Here is an 18,394-nt window from a genome sequence, read left to right as displayed (position 1 = left end):
GAATGGACATGGGGCTTTTTTCTCAGATGTCAAACATTATCATCTCTCCATCCATCTATCTGAAGTAGAGTTCATTAGTGGTTCAAGAACAGACAAATAGATAAATGGAAAAGGAAAAAAGAGTTCAGGAATGAGGATGTATATAAATCATAATTTGCTCTTTGGAAAAGATGGCACTTAAAATCATAGAGGAAAGTAAATAAGTGGCTTTTGTATAATTGAGAGTAATTTCTGGGAAAAATATAAAATTATATCCTACTGTCTACCTTTAACAAAAATAAACTTAAGATGAATAAAAGTTTTAAACATAGAAACATAGATTACTAGACGAGAATACGTAATAATATTTTTAGTAATTGTGAAGGGCCTAAGAGTGGGAAAATTCTCTAAATATACGTGAAAAAACTTATAGTTTTACTATTTAAATTTTAAAAATCATATTGCAAAAACCCCAAAGATCTATAAATTTAAAGTCTAATGATACTTGAAAAATATTTGTAATATATTCAACAGATGATCAATATCTTTACATACAAAGGGGCTCTTACCATTTGATAAGGAAAAGATAAATAATAAAATAGGAAATGGGGCAAATATTAACACTTAAATCACAGAAAAATCTACAAATAGTCATTAAGTTTTTCTCACTAAAAAATATCAATACATATTTTTATAATCAAATTAGTAATTTCTTAAAAAGTGATGAACTCTTTAATGACATGATGAAATAATTACTCATTTTTGGTTCAAGTGTGTTTTGAAACAAGCTTGCTGGAGCATAGTCTAACAATTTAACCAACATTTTAAAGGCACATATTTTTCACCCTGAAATTCCATTTCAAAGAATTTTTTAAAGAACCTGAAATGTGTTCTATGATTTTAGGCACAGGTATGTTCAAAGAAGGCATAGAAAACAGTGGTTTTCATTTGTAATCTATGGAGAAATGGCTTACTTGGGGAACACTTTGTGCTCTTCCAAACCACCCGAAATTCTGCATCAATAAGATTTTGAGGAGTCATAGTTCAAAGTCAGGGCAATGACATCCAAGTATGCCAAGACCCAAGAGTAGGGGCACCCTAACTGAAGCTCTGGGTAGACAGAAACCCACTGACTGGAGGCAATCTGTTAGGAAGCAAGTTGACTCTTGACTGATCCTGTAATTAGGTGCTTAAATGGGCTAGTGTTGTGAGGCACTTGTTTTTCACTTGGCGACAGTTTCTTAAATGAATTCCTCTGGTCACAAAGATGGGCTTGTGGAAATGTGCAGGACTAACACCTGAGGGCTGAATCCCAAGTTACCAGAAACAAAGGCATACTTAATTATTTTTAAACTGTGCCGGCTTTTATTTGTTATTTTTCAAAAAGACCTGGAATAACATCTTAATCATTATGTTTTGGTATTGAATAGTTACTAGAGGGAGGATGCCTTGAAATAAGTATGCTTGCCCTCAATGTTTACATGACTTGGCTGACCTGCACTTTTAGACTCAATGAAGTCTTCTGTAAAAGATCTCATGTTTTATGAACTCTTAACGGAACAAATTCCTGTTGGTATAATGCACTGAGGGTGAGGCACGCTCAGCTATTTAGAGGTTGGAGTGGGTGACAGTAATGGTATTGATACTTATACATATGATGAAGACAAAAGGTAAATGTTGAAAAAGAAATTAAAATGTCATAAAAGAAATCCAAGGAAGGCAAGATTACAGCTGAAAGAGGATATTAGAAAAAGTTTGTGTAGGGAAATCTCTTGGGGAAATGAGTTTTCGTTAGGGGTAGAATTTCTGAAGATGGGTGTTAGGGCATTCCCAGCATGAGAAGAGGCACAGAGGCAAAGAAATCAAAAAAGCTAAAAAGCCAAAACTAGCTACTAACAGCAGAAGAATCAGGCAGCAGTGCCAAGCACAGTTTGCAAAATAGGAAAGAAGGTTGGGGGAGAATTTGAGTGAGATGAACTAGACTGCGAGGTGCATGCTTCAGGGACCGTTGGTCTTGCTCACCACTGAGTCTTCCACATATGGCACAGTGCCTGGCATGTAGTAAATGCTTAGTAAACATCTGATAGATGAATGAATGAATCATTAATGAAAAGTGAAGGAGGGAACATGGTATGAGAGGCATTGAAGGAGGACTTCAGAGAAGGAAAATATGATATTCAGATTTAAGCCTGGTTCACTGGAAGAATGTTGCTGCCAGGGATGTCAGGAGATGAAGTGGACTATCTTAGTGAGGAGACTAGTACTGCAGTACAGATCCAATTAGGAGAATCTGCTCCTCCAGATTTAATTTAATTTAATGGTTTAAAAGTTTTAATGTAGTTAGTCTGGATATTCAATTTAAATATATAGTTACTTAATTTAAAAGATTTTCTTGTATTTGCTGTTACAATCACATATTGTAATTAATTGTGCTTTGGTATGGTAGATCAGGTTATAATTGAATTTTACAAACATTTTCAACTTAATTTCTATAACTCCATGCTGACAGTGAAATAGCTTTAACTGAGATGTTGACATAGAAAACTTTCACCTTTATTGACAAAAAGTATGATTAAAAATTGAATGACATGCCACTTCACTCAAGACTTTAATAAAAGTTTTATACAGAATAAGTAATAGTAAAGTGTACTTAAAGCCAGGCCACTGATGTGGCCACATACTTATTAACAGTAGTTTTCTAATATACCTCTACTGCATTTTAAATATAATCACCGTACTTTCCTAATATGTCTAATAAATGCTTTCTCATTTATTCATTTTCTTTTTTTCTTTCATAGCTCCTTATTCATTTTTGTGAATATTATTCCTTCAATTTCTCTTTGATGATTTTTTTTTTCAGTCCATTCTAAAGCATTGATTTCATCTGGAGTAAGTATATATCTCAGCTTTTATTTTTTAGTTATTAGATTTTCAGTGTTTTGGAATTTTGGTTTATAGACTCATTTCTAGAGCAATTTTCTTGTGTTTTTTTCATTTTAGTGTATTTTATTTTCCTCCCTCCCTCCCTCTACTCAGCTGATATTCTCTGTTGGTTTTACTGTTGCGTCTGTCTACCTTTTCAAGGTCCTCAGTCCAGAATAAGGCCTGGACCATACTGATACTAAGTATATTTCTGTCTAATTAGGGAATGAGCTTGTGGGTTGATTTAGTTACAAGTTAAAATTGTTCTAGGTCAGCTACCCTCCATAGTGACGTTAACCTCAGGGGCTAAACTCTAAAGCCTGGCACCTGCTTAAAGGCCTGTGATTTCACTTCCACACTCAGCACTTTGTGTTTCTGTCCCATTTTGGCCCTCGAAGATGTCTATTTTGTTTTTGAGCTTGTCTAAGCCTTTTAACATTTCTTTTAAAAAATATTTCATCCATCACTGGTATCCATTTGGAAGAAATAATTTGCTCCAAAGTCTAAACTTTGCCATCTTGACTAGAAGTCAACTGATATTTTCAAAACCTCTAGGATTTGTTAGTTTGTCATAAAACAGAAGTAGTTAATTAAACTTAAAAGCTTTTGTGCAGCAAAGGAAACCATAAACAAAATGAAAAGACAACCCTCAGAATGGGAGAAAATATTTGCAAATGAAGCAACTGACAAGTGATTAATCTCCAAAATATACAAGCAGCTCAATATCAAAAAAACAAACAACCCAGTCCAAAAAATGGGCGGAAGACCTAAATAGACATTTCTCCAAAGCAGACATACAGATGGCCAACAAACACATGAAAAGATGCTCCACATCACTAATTATTAGAGAAATGCAAATCAAAACTACAATGAGGTATCACCTCACACCGGTCAGAATGGCCATGATCAAAAATTCTACAAACAATAAATGCTAGAGAAGGTGTGGAGAAAAGGAAACCCTCCTACACTGTTGGTGGGAATGTAAATTGGTACAGCCACTATGGAGGTTACTTAAAAAAGTAAAAATGGAGCTACCATATGACCCAGCAATCCCACTCCTAGGCTTATACCTGGAGAAAACCATAATTTGAAAGGACACATGCACCCCAATGTTCACTGCAGCACTATTTACAATAGCCAGGACATGGAAGCAACCTAAAGGTCCATCAACAGAGGAATGGATAAAGAAGATGTGGTACATATATACAACGGAATATTACTCAGCCATAAAAAGGAATGAAATAATGACATTCCTTAGACATGGATCAACCTAGCAACTGTCATACAGAGTTAAGTAAGTCAGAAAGAGAAAAACAAATAGGGTATAATATCACTTATATATGGAATCTAAAAAAATGGTAGAGATGAACTTATTTGCAAAGCAAAAATAGAGTCACAGACATAAAGAGCAAACTTATGGTTACCAAAGGGGGAACGGGGGGATGAATTGGGAGATTGGGACTGACATATATACACTACTATGTATAAAATAGATAACTAATGAGAATCTACTGTATGGCACAGGGAACTCTGCGCAATGCTCTATGGTGACCTAAATGGGAAGGAAATCTAAAAAAGAGGGGATATATGTATACATATGACTGATGTACTTTGCTGTACAGCAAGAAACTAACACAACATTGTAAAGCAACTATACTCCAATAAAAATTAATTTTAAAAAAAGTAGCTGTCTGAAGTTTTTAGTAGCAAAGATGTAGGCAGCTACTGTTATTTCCTTTTGTATCCATGTACTGTATTCTCTGCTTTTTGTGGCATGAGTTTTAAAGGTAACTTCTTATATAATATATTAGGTATGTTAGGTCATAAATTCATCTACGTTGCAGAGTTGTTTCTCAGAAAATTTTCTACTTCAAGAAATTGTGTTACCTTTTCTGTAAATTTACCATGTTTGTTAATCATCATATAATTTCTCAGTGGTAGTGTTCAATACACAGATACCACATTTCCCCCCACCCCCCATCATCTGTGCCATCCTTACTTGAAAAACTTCCATTGTCACAAATCTTTTGATGTGGATACTTTCCCTTGAGTATAGATACATTTTCTAGAATTCCTAATCTTTTTTCTGGCATGAACTACACTTGCAATGCATCAACTGTGACTTCCAGTTTTTTGTTTATTTAAAGAATAGGAAGAATTTAGAAAATTACAGAGTAACCAGAGTGCTGAATCTTTGTATATTTTTATGATTATTTTCTGATCTGCTACATGGCTTCATCCATACCTAGTTAAAAAGAAGTTGTTAGAGTGACTCATCACCATAGAGTCATTCAGATGTCAGGGAGGAAGAAAACTTTCCTGTACCCTTCTAGGTTCTTCTGGCTGGTCTAAGAGTTAAATTGACATGAGACAGATTAACAGGAGAAAATCAAATTTAATTTTATACTTATGGGAATCCCACAAACATGAGAGGGTTAGAGATAGAAAGGTAAAATGAGGTATATATGACATCCTGAGCTAAGGAAGGGGATAGGAGTCTGGGGCTTTCAAGGACAGGAGGGTCATTCACAGGATGATAAGCAGAAGAGCACATGTATGGGTAATTAGACGTTTGCCTTGACATATAGATGGAGCCACTTAGATAAAATCTATCTCTGGTTATAACTCTTTTCTGGGAAAAATCCCCAACTTAAATTCTTCTAGCTAGTTAAGGGAGGGGCAGTAGTTTCTCTTGAACTCTCAGGGTCTGGATTACCTTTAGTTCAAAATAATCCTCATGCAAAAGTGATACATTTTGGGGAGGCTAATTCTGAACCTCTATACAGATTACTAAACTTTGTTTTCTCAGGGGCTACATTTTACATGCAGAATTCCCCAATTTTTATATAACTTATTAAATTACGCAATTAAAGTTATAAGCCTGGGAAAGAATATTGAGAACACAAAGGTGAAAGTACCGACAAGCAAACATCATAGTTCCTGTGATTAGAAGGCAGAAAGTACAACATAGCCTACCAGTGGTCAGGAGGATTGTAAAGCATGGGTTAATCTGTTGAGTTAGCTGTTATAAAGGTCCAAACAAAATTTTTACTTTAAACTAAAAATAAAGTTATAATTATTAAAATGTGATTTATATTATATTTAACAAAATTTAGATTATGATTGTAATTATATACTACTTCTTTAGAACAAATCATGTGTTTTGTTTTGTGTATTTTTTTAAATTAAACTGTATGGTACATAATATGTTACATTTTACTTCATGTTTGAATTTTATATTGAATAATATAGAGTTATTTTAGAAAACCATTTAAAAGATAATCAAGCGAAAACAAAAACAAAACAAAACAAGAAGATAATCAAGTGTTTCACAGGCCTCTCTTATATATTTTATGTTACAAGTTTGTCATTTGAAGCATCTGAATTAATTTTCTCTTCTTCAGTTGTTAACTGGTCTTCTCTGCTGGATTCTTATTAGTCAATGACAATGGGTATGACTCAGATAGTTCCAATATCCCTGTCTGGATTTAGTGTAATCCTGCATTTTTAACAGTATTTGCTATTTACTTTGCAATTGGATTGCATTATTTGATAAGCAGTCAGAACCTGACTGATGGATGTTAGAAAGGGAGGAGTGTTTGGGTACTAATTTTATAAATGATCAGCTCATTAGTAAATATTTTCATATAATGATTACTTTTTCTTCCTTATACATCTCAGTGAATATGGTGTTTCATAAAAGGAATGCTTAGCTAATGAGGACCCTCTGTATATCTTAGAAACAATAAATAAAAAAACATTATTCCATTCTTTGAAAAACTTAAGTTGATAATATCATCTGAAGAATAGATAGAAAAAAACAGACTTGAGAATCCTGACTTGGCTATTTACCAAACGGGTAACTTTGAACAAATCACTTTACTTCTCTGTCCCTCATTTTCCCTTGTGTAAGGGGAAGGGGTCAGATTAAATCATTTCTAAATTCTTCTTGCTCTAACAAAACTAAATATCTAAAATATTTGCCAGTTATAATCTATATGTTTTCTCACTTAGGATTTAAATGTTTGTACTAGGTATTATTGCACAAAAATCACAAGAGTGAGCAGGTGAGTGTAATTTTAAGCATCAGTTTTACCAGCATTTTGTATCTGTGGTAGGTTGGGCAGGTCAGATTCTTTCAAAACAAACTCAGTGGGGGATTCAATTTGTTTTCAGGAAGAAGTTTTATCAGAACATGTTGTTAGACAGTGTATTTCCACCTTCAAAGACAGAAGGTAAAAACATTCTTTTTAAACCATTTTGTCTTTCTGAATCAGATAGGAAAAGAAGAGGCACAACTGAACACAGTAAGATGAAGAAAAAAATAAGTGAATAGACATTTTTTTTATAAAGATGTTAGACTTATACCTTCACACCTTTTACATTGTTTTCCTCCAAACGTTTGGGTCTTTTTTGGTTTTCTTTTTTACATGTATACTGGGCTGTTGAGAGTTTGAATTTTGTGTTGTTAACTTTAGTTTTACCTGTCATTTATTCTGGGTTCTTGCTGATAGTAGAAGAATAATTTCTGCCTGCTGGCCATCTGGGATTCTACTTGTAGACTTTCTGACTCAGTAGCTTTTCCCCAAATCTGTGTACTTCAGACAAAGAGCTCAGCTCTGTGTGCCTCTTTCTACTCCCCACCTGCTGTTTAGAGCATTCACATGTAGATATATCAGTACCATTTTACTCCCCAGCCTCACAAAGTTCAGAGGTTGGAATGGACCATTGTTCTTTAGTGCCACCCTCTTGCTGTCCTGATTGTAAACCATACCTCCACTCTTGCCTCAACCTGAATGTCAGAGAGTGAGACTAAACATGATGTGAAGTTGGGGAAAAAACCAGCACCTTCTGATGTATGCAAAACCTGGACAGTACATTTTGGGGAAGTATCTGCCAAGCAATCAGAGAGCATTCTATAAACAACATGTAAACTAATAACTTAAAATTTATATTTAGCCCTCACATTTTTGCAGTGACATAGATTGAATGAAATACTCTTGTATTTAATTATTTATTCTAGACTTTTTATTGTAACCAGATTGGTGAGTGTTTCTAAAACACTCCTGTTATAATGATGGTTTACATATACTTTATCATTCTAAAAGTAATATAATTACATTTCTATTTTTACACAACATCATTCAGTCATGATTTAGCAGGTTACTGTTATTAGAATTCTTGTCTGAGTAATATATTGTATATAGGTAACATATAAATATAAATAAGTTTAAGAATTACTGTAACCTTTGCTACACATTACTAAAAGTTATGTATTGCCCAGTTCATGATATGTTAAAACCCAGGAATTACTATTATAGGTATTTATTTGCTTTCTATGTTACTTATGTCTAAAACAATGGTAAATATTGTTTTTCAAATCCTTTGGTGATGTGACTTTAAAAATATACTATTTCTTAAAAGATTTTAAAATGCTCAAACAATGATCACTGGCTAGCATTATAACATTTAATCATTTTAGTACATTCAAATATAACAATGGTTTATACATATTGTCCAATGGACTTATTTCCAAATGGAAGCCAACTTTGTTGTATGTTAAATAAATTTGGAATAATATTTGTGATTTGAAAATATTGTAAAACATCCAGTTGCTCCTGAGGCTTAAGGTGATCACATTTAGGGACAGAAATTTAGGATTTTTTGTTTATGGCAGTACAATGGGCCTATTGTGGTGGTGTGGATCTCAAAATAAGAAGATGAGACCAGACCAGGGAATGTGTATACTGCTAGAATCATTGCTGTGATTTTTGAGTGGCCCAGTAATTGAGGAGGTCTAGCTGTTGTGTCCAGAGAATATTATTGCTTAGGGAAGTGGAAGTGCACAGGAGGGCAAAACCCTGTCTTCAGCCTGCTTCATTAACCCCTAATTCAAAAGAAACTATGGCTATAGTTTGTGAATAGGTGACTTCCTTGCTTAATACCCTTCAAGGGTCATAACTGCTCTTTGAGTAAATTTGAAACTCAACAGTTTGCAGGGCTTCAGTGTAATCTGGCTCCTGTCCTGTCTGTCTCATTCTGTAATACGTTCCCGTACTCTACTCTGTAGACAAACTAAGATTGTCACAGTGCATGATCCCTACATACCTTCTCACTCCTCTCCCAGCCATCACTCTAGGGGGCTTCCCATTCTCTTCCCTTTGCCTGGAATACTTGGCCTCTCACTTTTCTTCAGTTCATTTCTCCCTTATCTTTCAGATCTCAGTTTGGTGTCACTTCTGCTTAGACTCCTACTTGTATCTTTCAGGCTGAGATGCCTTCTTCAGATCTTTCTAGTTTCCTATATTTTTGCTTATACTGCCCTCATCTAAGCTATGTGGTTAGTGCTTGGCACATTTGTCTCTCCCCTCTGAGTGTAAAGAATGTGAGCTGCATCCATGCAGATGCTGGGTCTTGTTCTGTATTGGGTGGATAGCTTCTCACACCATGTTCTACTTAATACATACTCAGCAAGGACCTCTTGAATGACAGCTGAATGAAAGAAAACCAGGCATAAACCCAAAGGATGGACTGGGAATGGTAACCTTCAAGAACATGAAGTAGCATCTCAATTAGGGAAGATGATACTCAATATTTTTAAGACTCTTGATACATATTATCACAATAGTTTTGAAAAATGTTAAGGACATCTAGATCTTATCAGAGTTCACCTTGAAATGATCACTCAACAGTTTGGGATACTCTACTTTTTGTTTGTTACAAATCTGTGAAAATTCTAGCTAATTTAAGGGATCAAAACTGGTATAGTATATAAAATTTTATACTTGTTTCCTTTTTATTGGGACAAATGGTTTAAAAACTATTCCCCTCTGTGATATTTTTTAAATCTCCTTTTCTCATTTTTTCTCTTGAGTATATGGCTAATTAATTTTTGTGAGTTCTTTAAATATCTAAAATATTAGCCTTTGATCATTTATGCTGTAATTGTTTTTCTTACACTTTTAAGTTTAACCTGATTAATGCACTTTTTTTTTTTAGAGGTACCTGTTAAAAATATTTAGATAGCCATATCTATTATTAATATTTTCTCTGTCAATTTGTATTACTTTTTTAAAACAGCTTTTGTTTTGTATGGTAAAATACAAATTTTTGTAGGAGTTTTAAAAATAGATATAATCAGGAGTCATAAGAAATCTGCAGTTTTGTAAAAAATCAAACTGTACTTTTCAAATCTAGGTATTTTCTATCGACAATATATGTGAAGTTCTTGCTGTGACATTATGTATTTTATAAAGGACTCTTTTTAATATCTACTTAATATTTTAATGTGTGCATATACCATAATGTTTTAGCCAAATCTCTATTATGGAACATTTACTTTCAGCTTACTGATACAGAAAATTTAACAATGAGCATTCTTTTTCATATAATTTTGTGCATCTTTGTAATTTTACCCCAGGATAAATTATTTTTAGAAGAATTTCTGCATCCAAGGGTATATAATAGTTTAAGGTTATTGATACATTTTGCTAATTGCCTTCCATGAAAGAGATACCAGCTTACACCCATCACGCAGTGTGTGAGAGTGCCCATTTTCTTGCTCCATTATCAAAACTGAGTATTTTAATTTTTAGTGTTCTTTACAAACCCAATTTCTGTCTCTTTGTAGGCTAATAGTCTGAACAACAGCGCTGATTAATTCTCTAAAAGTAGTGAATAAAGTAGTTTAAAATTCATCCTTAAAAATAATACATGTTAGTTTAAATGAAATTTAAGGCAACTCTTAGAGGTGAAAAACAAAATGAGAACACAAATCCAAACAGGAGAGAGAAAGCTGAAAGACCATTTGCTAGTCTCTGGGTTCTCTCAGCTTTGGTTTTAACTGTGACACAGGTAATTAGAGGTAATTAGAGGGAATGTCCAGGCCCAGTGTATTGATGGGAAGTTAGGTTGGAGAAAATTGTGCAAATCCGTTATTCTCTAAGAGCTGTATATGCAGTGAAAAAGTGAACCAAGGTGAGGGATATGTTCCACAAGTGGAGATAATAAATATTTTTCTGTTGGTTTTAGCCCAAGATGGATGGGGGAAAGTAGGTTTGCCTGAAAATTGATAACCATAACCTAACTTCACACAGATTGAGGGTTAGGATTCACATTACTTGCAAGAAATGAAAAACTCTTAAGGTAAAATTTTTATTTAAATAGGGACCTGCTGGTGGTACCCCTGAGTACCTGGCAGTCAAAAATACAAATACTCTCTTGAAGAATCCATCTTTAACCCATGTCTCAAAGGATTCTCACCAATAATGTTTCACACATACACACACACACTTACAAAACATATAAGGAAACAGGAAAGCATCAGCAAAATAAAAAAGAGTCATATTCACAAGGATTTCAAAAATTGGAACTATAGATACAGAATGCAAAATAAGTATGCTTAAAGAAATAAAAGAAGGCTTGAAAAATGTAAGTAAGAAATAACTGACTAAAAAATGACCAATTTGTCAAATAAAACTTCTAGAAATGAAAAATGTAAAAGTTGAAATTTGAAAATCCATGGATAAGTTAAATGACACGATAGAGACGGGGGGAAGAAAACTGGCAAATTAGAAGAAATTCTGAAGTGATTGCCCAGCATGTGACACAGAGAGACAAAGAGATGAAAAACATGAAAGGGGATAGAGTGACAAATAGCTAATCAGAGTTCCATAAGGGGATAATAGGATAGAGAGAGAAGATATTCAAAAAGACAAGTCTGAGAACTTCACAAAATTAATGAAGGATAGGAATACTCAGATACAATGTAAGAAAGATTGGGGGAAAACATACACACCTAGAAGAATCACAGTGATTCTGTGATTCTATGCAGAATATTAAAGACAAGATCTAAAAAGCAGCAGAGAGAAAGGCCAGATGGAGTGACAGACTATCAGCTCTCTATGTGACATGTCAACCACATCAAAGGAAACCAGAAGACTGCAGAATAATGCCTTAAAATTGCTGTGAGAGAATAAGTTAAAATAGTATACTCAGCGAAACTATCTCCTAAGAAAAACATGATTCCGTTGAGAGGATGAACAAAGTCAAAGTTGATTCTTTGAAAAGAAAATAAAAACTGAGAAACTTCTGGTAAGAAAGAAACAAAAGCAACAAAAATAATGTCAGAAATGAAAAAGGACCCATAGTTATAGGTGTTACAGAAAGTTTAAAAATTATAGGCAAATAATATAAGCATCATTTTGAACAATTATAAAACTATCAAAAGAAATTAAGCACTATCTAAATAAGTGGGAGATATAATCCGGAATTTGATAAACATCCTCAAATTTATATAAAGAAGTAAAAGAACAGGATAGGAGAAACTACCCAATCACCTCTTAAAGTCTTTTCATGAAGCTGTTATACAATGGAGTATTGTGCAGTCATAGATAAATTGATTAATGTCCCAGGGAACAGAGATCAGTAAGAAAAGGACAAATTCACAAATAACGTTGGAATAATTGAATGTCAAAATTTTAAAAAACATGAAAATTATTCCCAGTTGGGAACCAAACACAAATATGAAAGAGAAAAGTATGAAAGAATTAAAAAGTTGTGTGGAACTTTAAATTTTGGGAAAAAAATAGGTAAATAATTTTATATCCTCTGGATATCTATAATTTTTAAAGTAAATATTTCATAAATTTGATAGCATTAAAATAGGAATTCAGTGTTCATCGTAAAACACTATTAAAAATAGAGAAACGACAGCCCACAAATAGAGAGAAGTATTTGGACCACATAACCAACAAAAGATTACCTCTAGAATGAATGTATAACCCTAAAAATCAATAAGGAAAAGACAAACGAAAGTTTATAGAAGCCATAGGCAGACACTTTATAAACAAATGTGAAAAGATAATGAAATATTGCAATGATAATTAATGGTAATAATTAAAAAAAGAAAATAAAACTACAAGGGATACCATCTTATATCCCCATATTGACAAAAATGAGATCCTGTATTAATAAGGATGTGGAGCATGGAAACTCTTTATACTACTGAGACTACTGAGTAGTCTCTACTGAGACTTATAAATTGATACAATTATTTGGGAAAATCTAACAGAGTTGAAGTTGTGCGTATCCTATGAATTATCAGTGTCACTCTAGAAAGTTTTGCAGATGTGCACCAGAAGAAAGTCTTCACCAGAAGAATATTCACTGTGCCTTTTTTTCTTTTTGTAATACTAAATCTTGAAGATAATTTAAATATCCATTTAAATGAATAAACTGTAGTTATCATATAGTATAATACTTTATAGTGGTAAAAATGAAAGAACTACAGCTGTAATCAACAAATATGAATCTCACAATTGCAAAATTCAGCATAAATAAAGCAAATCATGGAAAATTATAAGCAGCATAATTATATTTTTATGAAAATTGAGAACATGCAGAATCAAATAGATTAATTAGGAATAGATATTTAAGATTAGGACACTAAATGAAAGCAAAGAAATCATAAACATGGAATTCAAGATAGTATTTAACCTCTGACAGTAGGCAGGGGTATTGAATCAGAGCAGGTTCTATTTCTTTTTTTTTTTTTTTTTTTGTGGTACGCGGGCCTCTCACTGTTGTGGCCTCTCCCGTTGCGGAACACAGGCTCCGGACGCGCAGGCTCAGCGGCCATGGCTCACGGGCCCAGCCGCTCCGCGGCATGTGGGATCTTCCCGGACCGGGGCACGAACCCGCGTCCCCTGCATCGGCAGGCGGACTCTCAACCACTGCGCCACCAGGGAAGCCCAGCAGGCGGATTCTTAACCACTGTGCCACCAGAGAAGTCCCATAGTTTTACAAAAAGGATTTTTTCTGGCCTAATAGAACACATTTTCCCCAAAAAATACAGTCGTACACCATCATTTAAATATATTTGGATGATATTCCATTGTATATATATACTAATTGTTCATTCGACAAATATTTATAATACTGTATAGTAATAATAATACTGTATAGTAGCATTATTTTATAGGCATTGGGAACAAAGGGATGCACAAAACACCAGGGGTGGAGTTTGAGTGATACTGGGGAAGATATACAGTAAACAAATAAATATTTCATATAATATAAGGTAATAATTAGTACTATGAAGAAAAAAAAGCAAGGAATAAGACAGAGAGTAATAGGTTGGCATGAGAGTATATGGTACTCAAGTAAGGCACCCTAAATGAACAGGAACGTAACTGAATTGTGGGAGCCCACCATGCCAGTATCTAGGGCAAAATCATCTTAGAGAAAGAACAAATGCAAGTCCACAAGGCGAGCCTTTAAAATAAAAAAAAAAGCAATTTGATACTTGTTCACATTTAGGTTACTTCCAATTATTAAAAATTTTAAACAAATTTCGAGAGACCATTTTTGTTAAAAGACTTCTTAAATTACTGCAGGTGCTCTAACTGCTCTTCTCAATTTTCATACCCACTTTTCCCCTATTGTATGTTTTCATGGCTATACTGATAAGAAGATATGAAAGTGTATCTGGAAGAAAGTTAATCTGATGCCATCTTACTCTATAGGCCTAATTCATATTTTTTAGAGGAAAAAATGAAAGTTTTAGAAAGGAAAAGTTTTTCAAAAAAATTAGAATATAGAATGTTGAATTTAGAAGGGAATTTTTATAGCTAAGGCAAAAAATTAAAATGCCTTGGGTTGTGTTGCTACTTAATTTCTTTTTATGCCATTTTAATATCATGGAACTTTTAATAAAATCACTTAAAAATAAGAACTTTGACACATAAATTTTTAAAATCTCCCTTAGGTCGCTGATGCCAAGTGTTTCTCAGGACCTTTTAATGTCTTGCCTGTGAAGACAAAATGGAGTAACATTGGTTTTCATATCCTTCTATTTGATCTGGAAAACCTTGTTGAACTTTTGCTGCCAACTCCAATCTGTGACGTTGACCCTTCCAATTCATTCTATGGCAGTGAGATCCTGAGAAGAGCCAAAAGCACAGTAGAGAAGAAAACACTGACACTGAAAAGAAATAAAACTGCCTGTGGTCCTCTCTCAGTGGAGGCACAAGCCAAGCCTGTTAGTGAAAGCCCAGCCCAAGGAGAAAATACCATGAAGTTATCAGAAGAAAATGATGGCATTAAAAGGCAGAAGAAAATAAAGAGCTCCAAAAAGATGCACCCTAAGCAATCTAGAAAAGTCAATGCCAACCTCACAATAGACACAGCTAAATTGCTCCTATCTTGCCTTTTGCCATGGGGAGTGGATAAAGAATTAGACAATCTTTGCATTAAGCATCTCAATATTTTAAAACTTCAGGGTCCCGTTTCTTTAGGACTTGCTTCAAATGAAGATCACTTCTCATTGATGCTGCCAGGTTGGGATTTATGCAATGCTGAAATGAAAAAAGACTATTCAAAAGTAAATTTGTTTTCCAGAAAAGTTTTGGACTTGTCAAATAAATACACTTCCACTCTTCCAAATCAGGCTGGGATGCCAAGAAGACTGGAAAATAATTCTGATTCTTTGCAAGAGCCAAACACTATCTTTTACTTATTGAGCAAACTATTTTTAGTTAATAAGTTAGTTAACATGCCTTTAGAACTGGCATGTGGAATTGACAGGTAAGACATGCTTAGAGATTTTGACTATTCTTATTTACGACATTAAAAAATTATCATTTGTTATATTTAGCTCTCTAGCCTCCCTCCTCCCCCCTCCCTCCCTCCTCTCCTTCCTTCCTTCTTTCCTTCCTACCTTCCTTCCTTCCTTTAGATGAAGAGTAAATATGCAACATCTCCTTTAGCTTAAAACAATTTTAAGAAAATCTTCCTTTTAATTCTTTGAGATTGGAGACGACTTTGGGCAATACATCTATATGTTTTAAGATTTATTCATCCAACAAATATCCATTGCTCTCATAATATGTGCCAGGAAATTCACAGTACTGGATGCTGAATGATTCAATAGATAGACAGATAGGTAGATAGATTCACACACACCTTGAAATCCATTATACTTGTTGTGAATTAAGTATGAACAAAAAACATTTAAATAAATGCCTATGATGATATACTTCATATATCATTAGGAAAGGAAAAATTTGAAAATTTCATACCTCAAATCCCACTGTTTAATTCATACTTCGGCATATTAAAATAGAAGAGGTTATCATTAATTCACTTATAGAAAGTACAGTTTAGTAATAATAGGCATTGTTTTTTGAGTGTTTAATATCTACTAGTCACCATGTAAGCCCTTTACATACATGATTTCACTTCATGTGCACAGCAAAGCTGGGGTTTAGGTACCATTATTTTGTTTATTGTATAGATGAGGATATTGAGGCTTATGGAGAGAAAGTATCAACCCCAATATTAATTCAGAGCCTTACAAGCTGATTCAAGGCTGGGCATCAGTATAACTCCAGAGCCTGATTGCTAACCTTGACTCTGTGTTTACCTTCTCCCACTGCTAAAATTCAATATACTTTTTCATAGTCTGATGTTAGAAGATTGGATTCAATTCATCAAGTGCTTACTGAATATGTCTTTAGCACTAGCTCATAGAAGAAATATAAATAAATTTCTCATTTGGGTAGGAACTAATTGAAATGATGAAGATAATGCACATGAAATAAGTAGAAAACACTGAAGGAACAAGGAGAAATATTTGTAGTATAGGTAAGTATTATAGGTGGTCAGAGTAAAGAGAATAATTAGTGTGAGATGAAACCATCAGAAAGCCTTTATAGAAGATGTGCCGTTTGAACTGCTCAGTACATGGTGGTAAATAGTCCTTGACATTTCTATTCTTTGGTAAGAGCTCAGTTCAACAAATATCTGTGTCAGGTACTAGATAATAGAGTTCCTGCCTTCAGTGAACCTACAGTCTGGTAGCAAATCCTTATGGATTATGTAGATTCAGTGTTAAGCTCCCTATCATTATAATGCTTCTATGCTATAGGATTTTCCATTTTCTGTTTGGTGGCCCTAATAATGAGAAAACAGAGACTGTGAATTTCATTATTCATATACTTAATTTTCCTCTATTTTCTTTTCTTCTGTTCATTACTATATATATATATATATATATATATACACTTATATAATATATAACTTCATATTTATAATTTATATATATAATATATATGTATTTTAATTTCAGTTAGGCACTTTTCTTTCTATTACTAAGAAAATTAAATAACACCTAAAGTATGATAAAAAAAATTGTAGTCAGCCAAGCCTGAAAACCTGAGAATGAACCCTGGTTTTGTTGTTAAACTAGTCATGTGGCTTTGGACTAGTCACTTAGCCCCTCTGGGCCTTGCTTTCCTCAGTTACAAAATGAGATGAATAGAATAGGTGATCATCAAGATTTTTTCAAATTCTTAAAAACAACTTATATTTGTTAGCCTAATCATGATCCCACAGAGCAGATGACGGACTCAGTTATTGTCGCCAGAGGTTTTCATTCTAAGTTTGTTCCAGATACTGAATACAGGATGGGAAGGATATATCTGGTGCCCTTTAGGGGAGATTAAGGGCTTTCAGCATGCTTTCCATTAAATGGCCTTAAAATCATTGCCACACTTTAGTTAATCTTTACAAAATTCTGCATTAAAACAAATTATTGAATGGCAGTGTCAGGATTAGAGACTGCTTCCCTAAATAAGCCATTTCAGATTTGATCTGCTATTGGAGACTGCATGTTATATTTAGGGAAATCAAAACAATGTGTATTGGATTTGTCACTCCAAATCCTTCCAATAAATTTGGCCATTTTGCTAACATTTCACTGTGGTTGTAAAGGTGGAGAAATCTTTTTATGCTTAACAACTGAGTGTGTGACGAAACTGAATTTTAAGGAAAGAGCTATCTGCCTATGAGAATATCCCTGGATAGTATCTGAATGTCCTCTCATTGAATCACTGGACTAGGGTAAAGCCTGTCTTCATCAAGTCCTGATGGTACCTGGGGATAATTTTTTGGCAGCTATGAACATATTAGGATTCAAAAATTTATTACATTAGCCACAAATCACATGACCTAAAGTCGCAAGGCCCCTCCAGTAAAAGTGGATCACAAGATAATTCTGGTAAACTAAGATTCACAATTCACTTGGGGTTAGGGTTTTAGGTAAGTTAAAGTGGGGAAAAAAGATTCACCGAAGAGAATAATGTCAAAGATATTGCTAAAAATAATGTGTTCAATTCCCAAATTTGTTAAAGTGGTCATGCAGTCATATCGTCAATTTATTTCTCAAAATGTTTTTTATACATCTTTAATAATATCCTTTGAATCTTATTTCAACAGTTCTTTCACAATGGAGTCTGTGCATAAGAAGATGAAAAGTCCTGGGAATGATATTTTAAATATTTCAAGCTTCTACGGTTATTTACAAAATGGTAAAGGAGTTACAGATATAGTCTAATAATTTTTTTTCTTCTATGAAATGAAAGTGCTATAACTGGATAGCACCCTACAGTTTAGAATAAGAAGTGTGCATGTTTATTGTTTGATTCAGTCTGTA

General features: G+C 33.8%; 1 protein-coding gene across 2 annotated transcripts in view; it reads left to right on the top strand.

The window, feature by feature from the left end:
- The window catches only part of WDR72 (WD repeat domain 72), a gene marked incomplete at both ends in the record, with an annotated part of 189,711 nt that overhangs the window by 87,256 nt on the left and 84,061 nt on the right, over positions 1 to 18,394 (top strand). For both annotated transcript variants that reach the window (XM_082649500.1, XM_082649499.1), the window contains 2 exons: positions 14,669 to 15,486; positions 18,178 to 18,269. In XM_082649500.1, coding sequence (XP_082505626.1) covers positions 14,669 to 15,486; positions 18,178 to 18,269 — 910 coding nt within the window. The remainder of the gene's footprint in view (positions 1 to 14,668; positions 15,487 to 18,177; positions 18,270 to 18,394) is intronic.

Source organism: Grampus griseus (genome assembly GCF_964374135.1).
Source record: "Grampus griseus genome assembly, chromosome: 2".
In the NCBI taxonomy this organism is placed as follows: Eukaryota; Metazoa; Chordata; class Mammalia; order Artiodactyla; family Delphinidae; genus Grampus; species Grampus griseus.
Note: the sequence above shows the minus strand (reverse complement) of the source record. Positions and strands in the feature narration are given on the sequence as shown.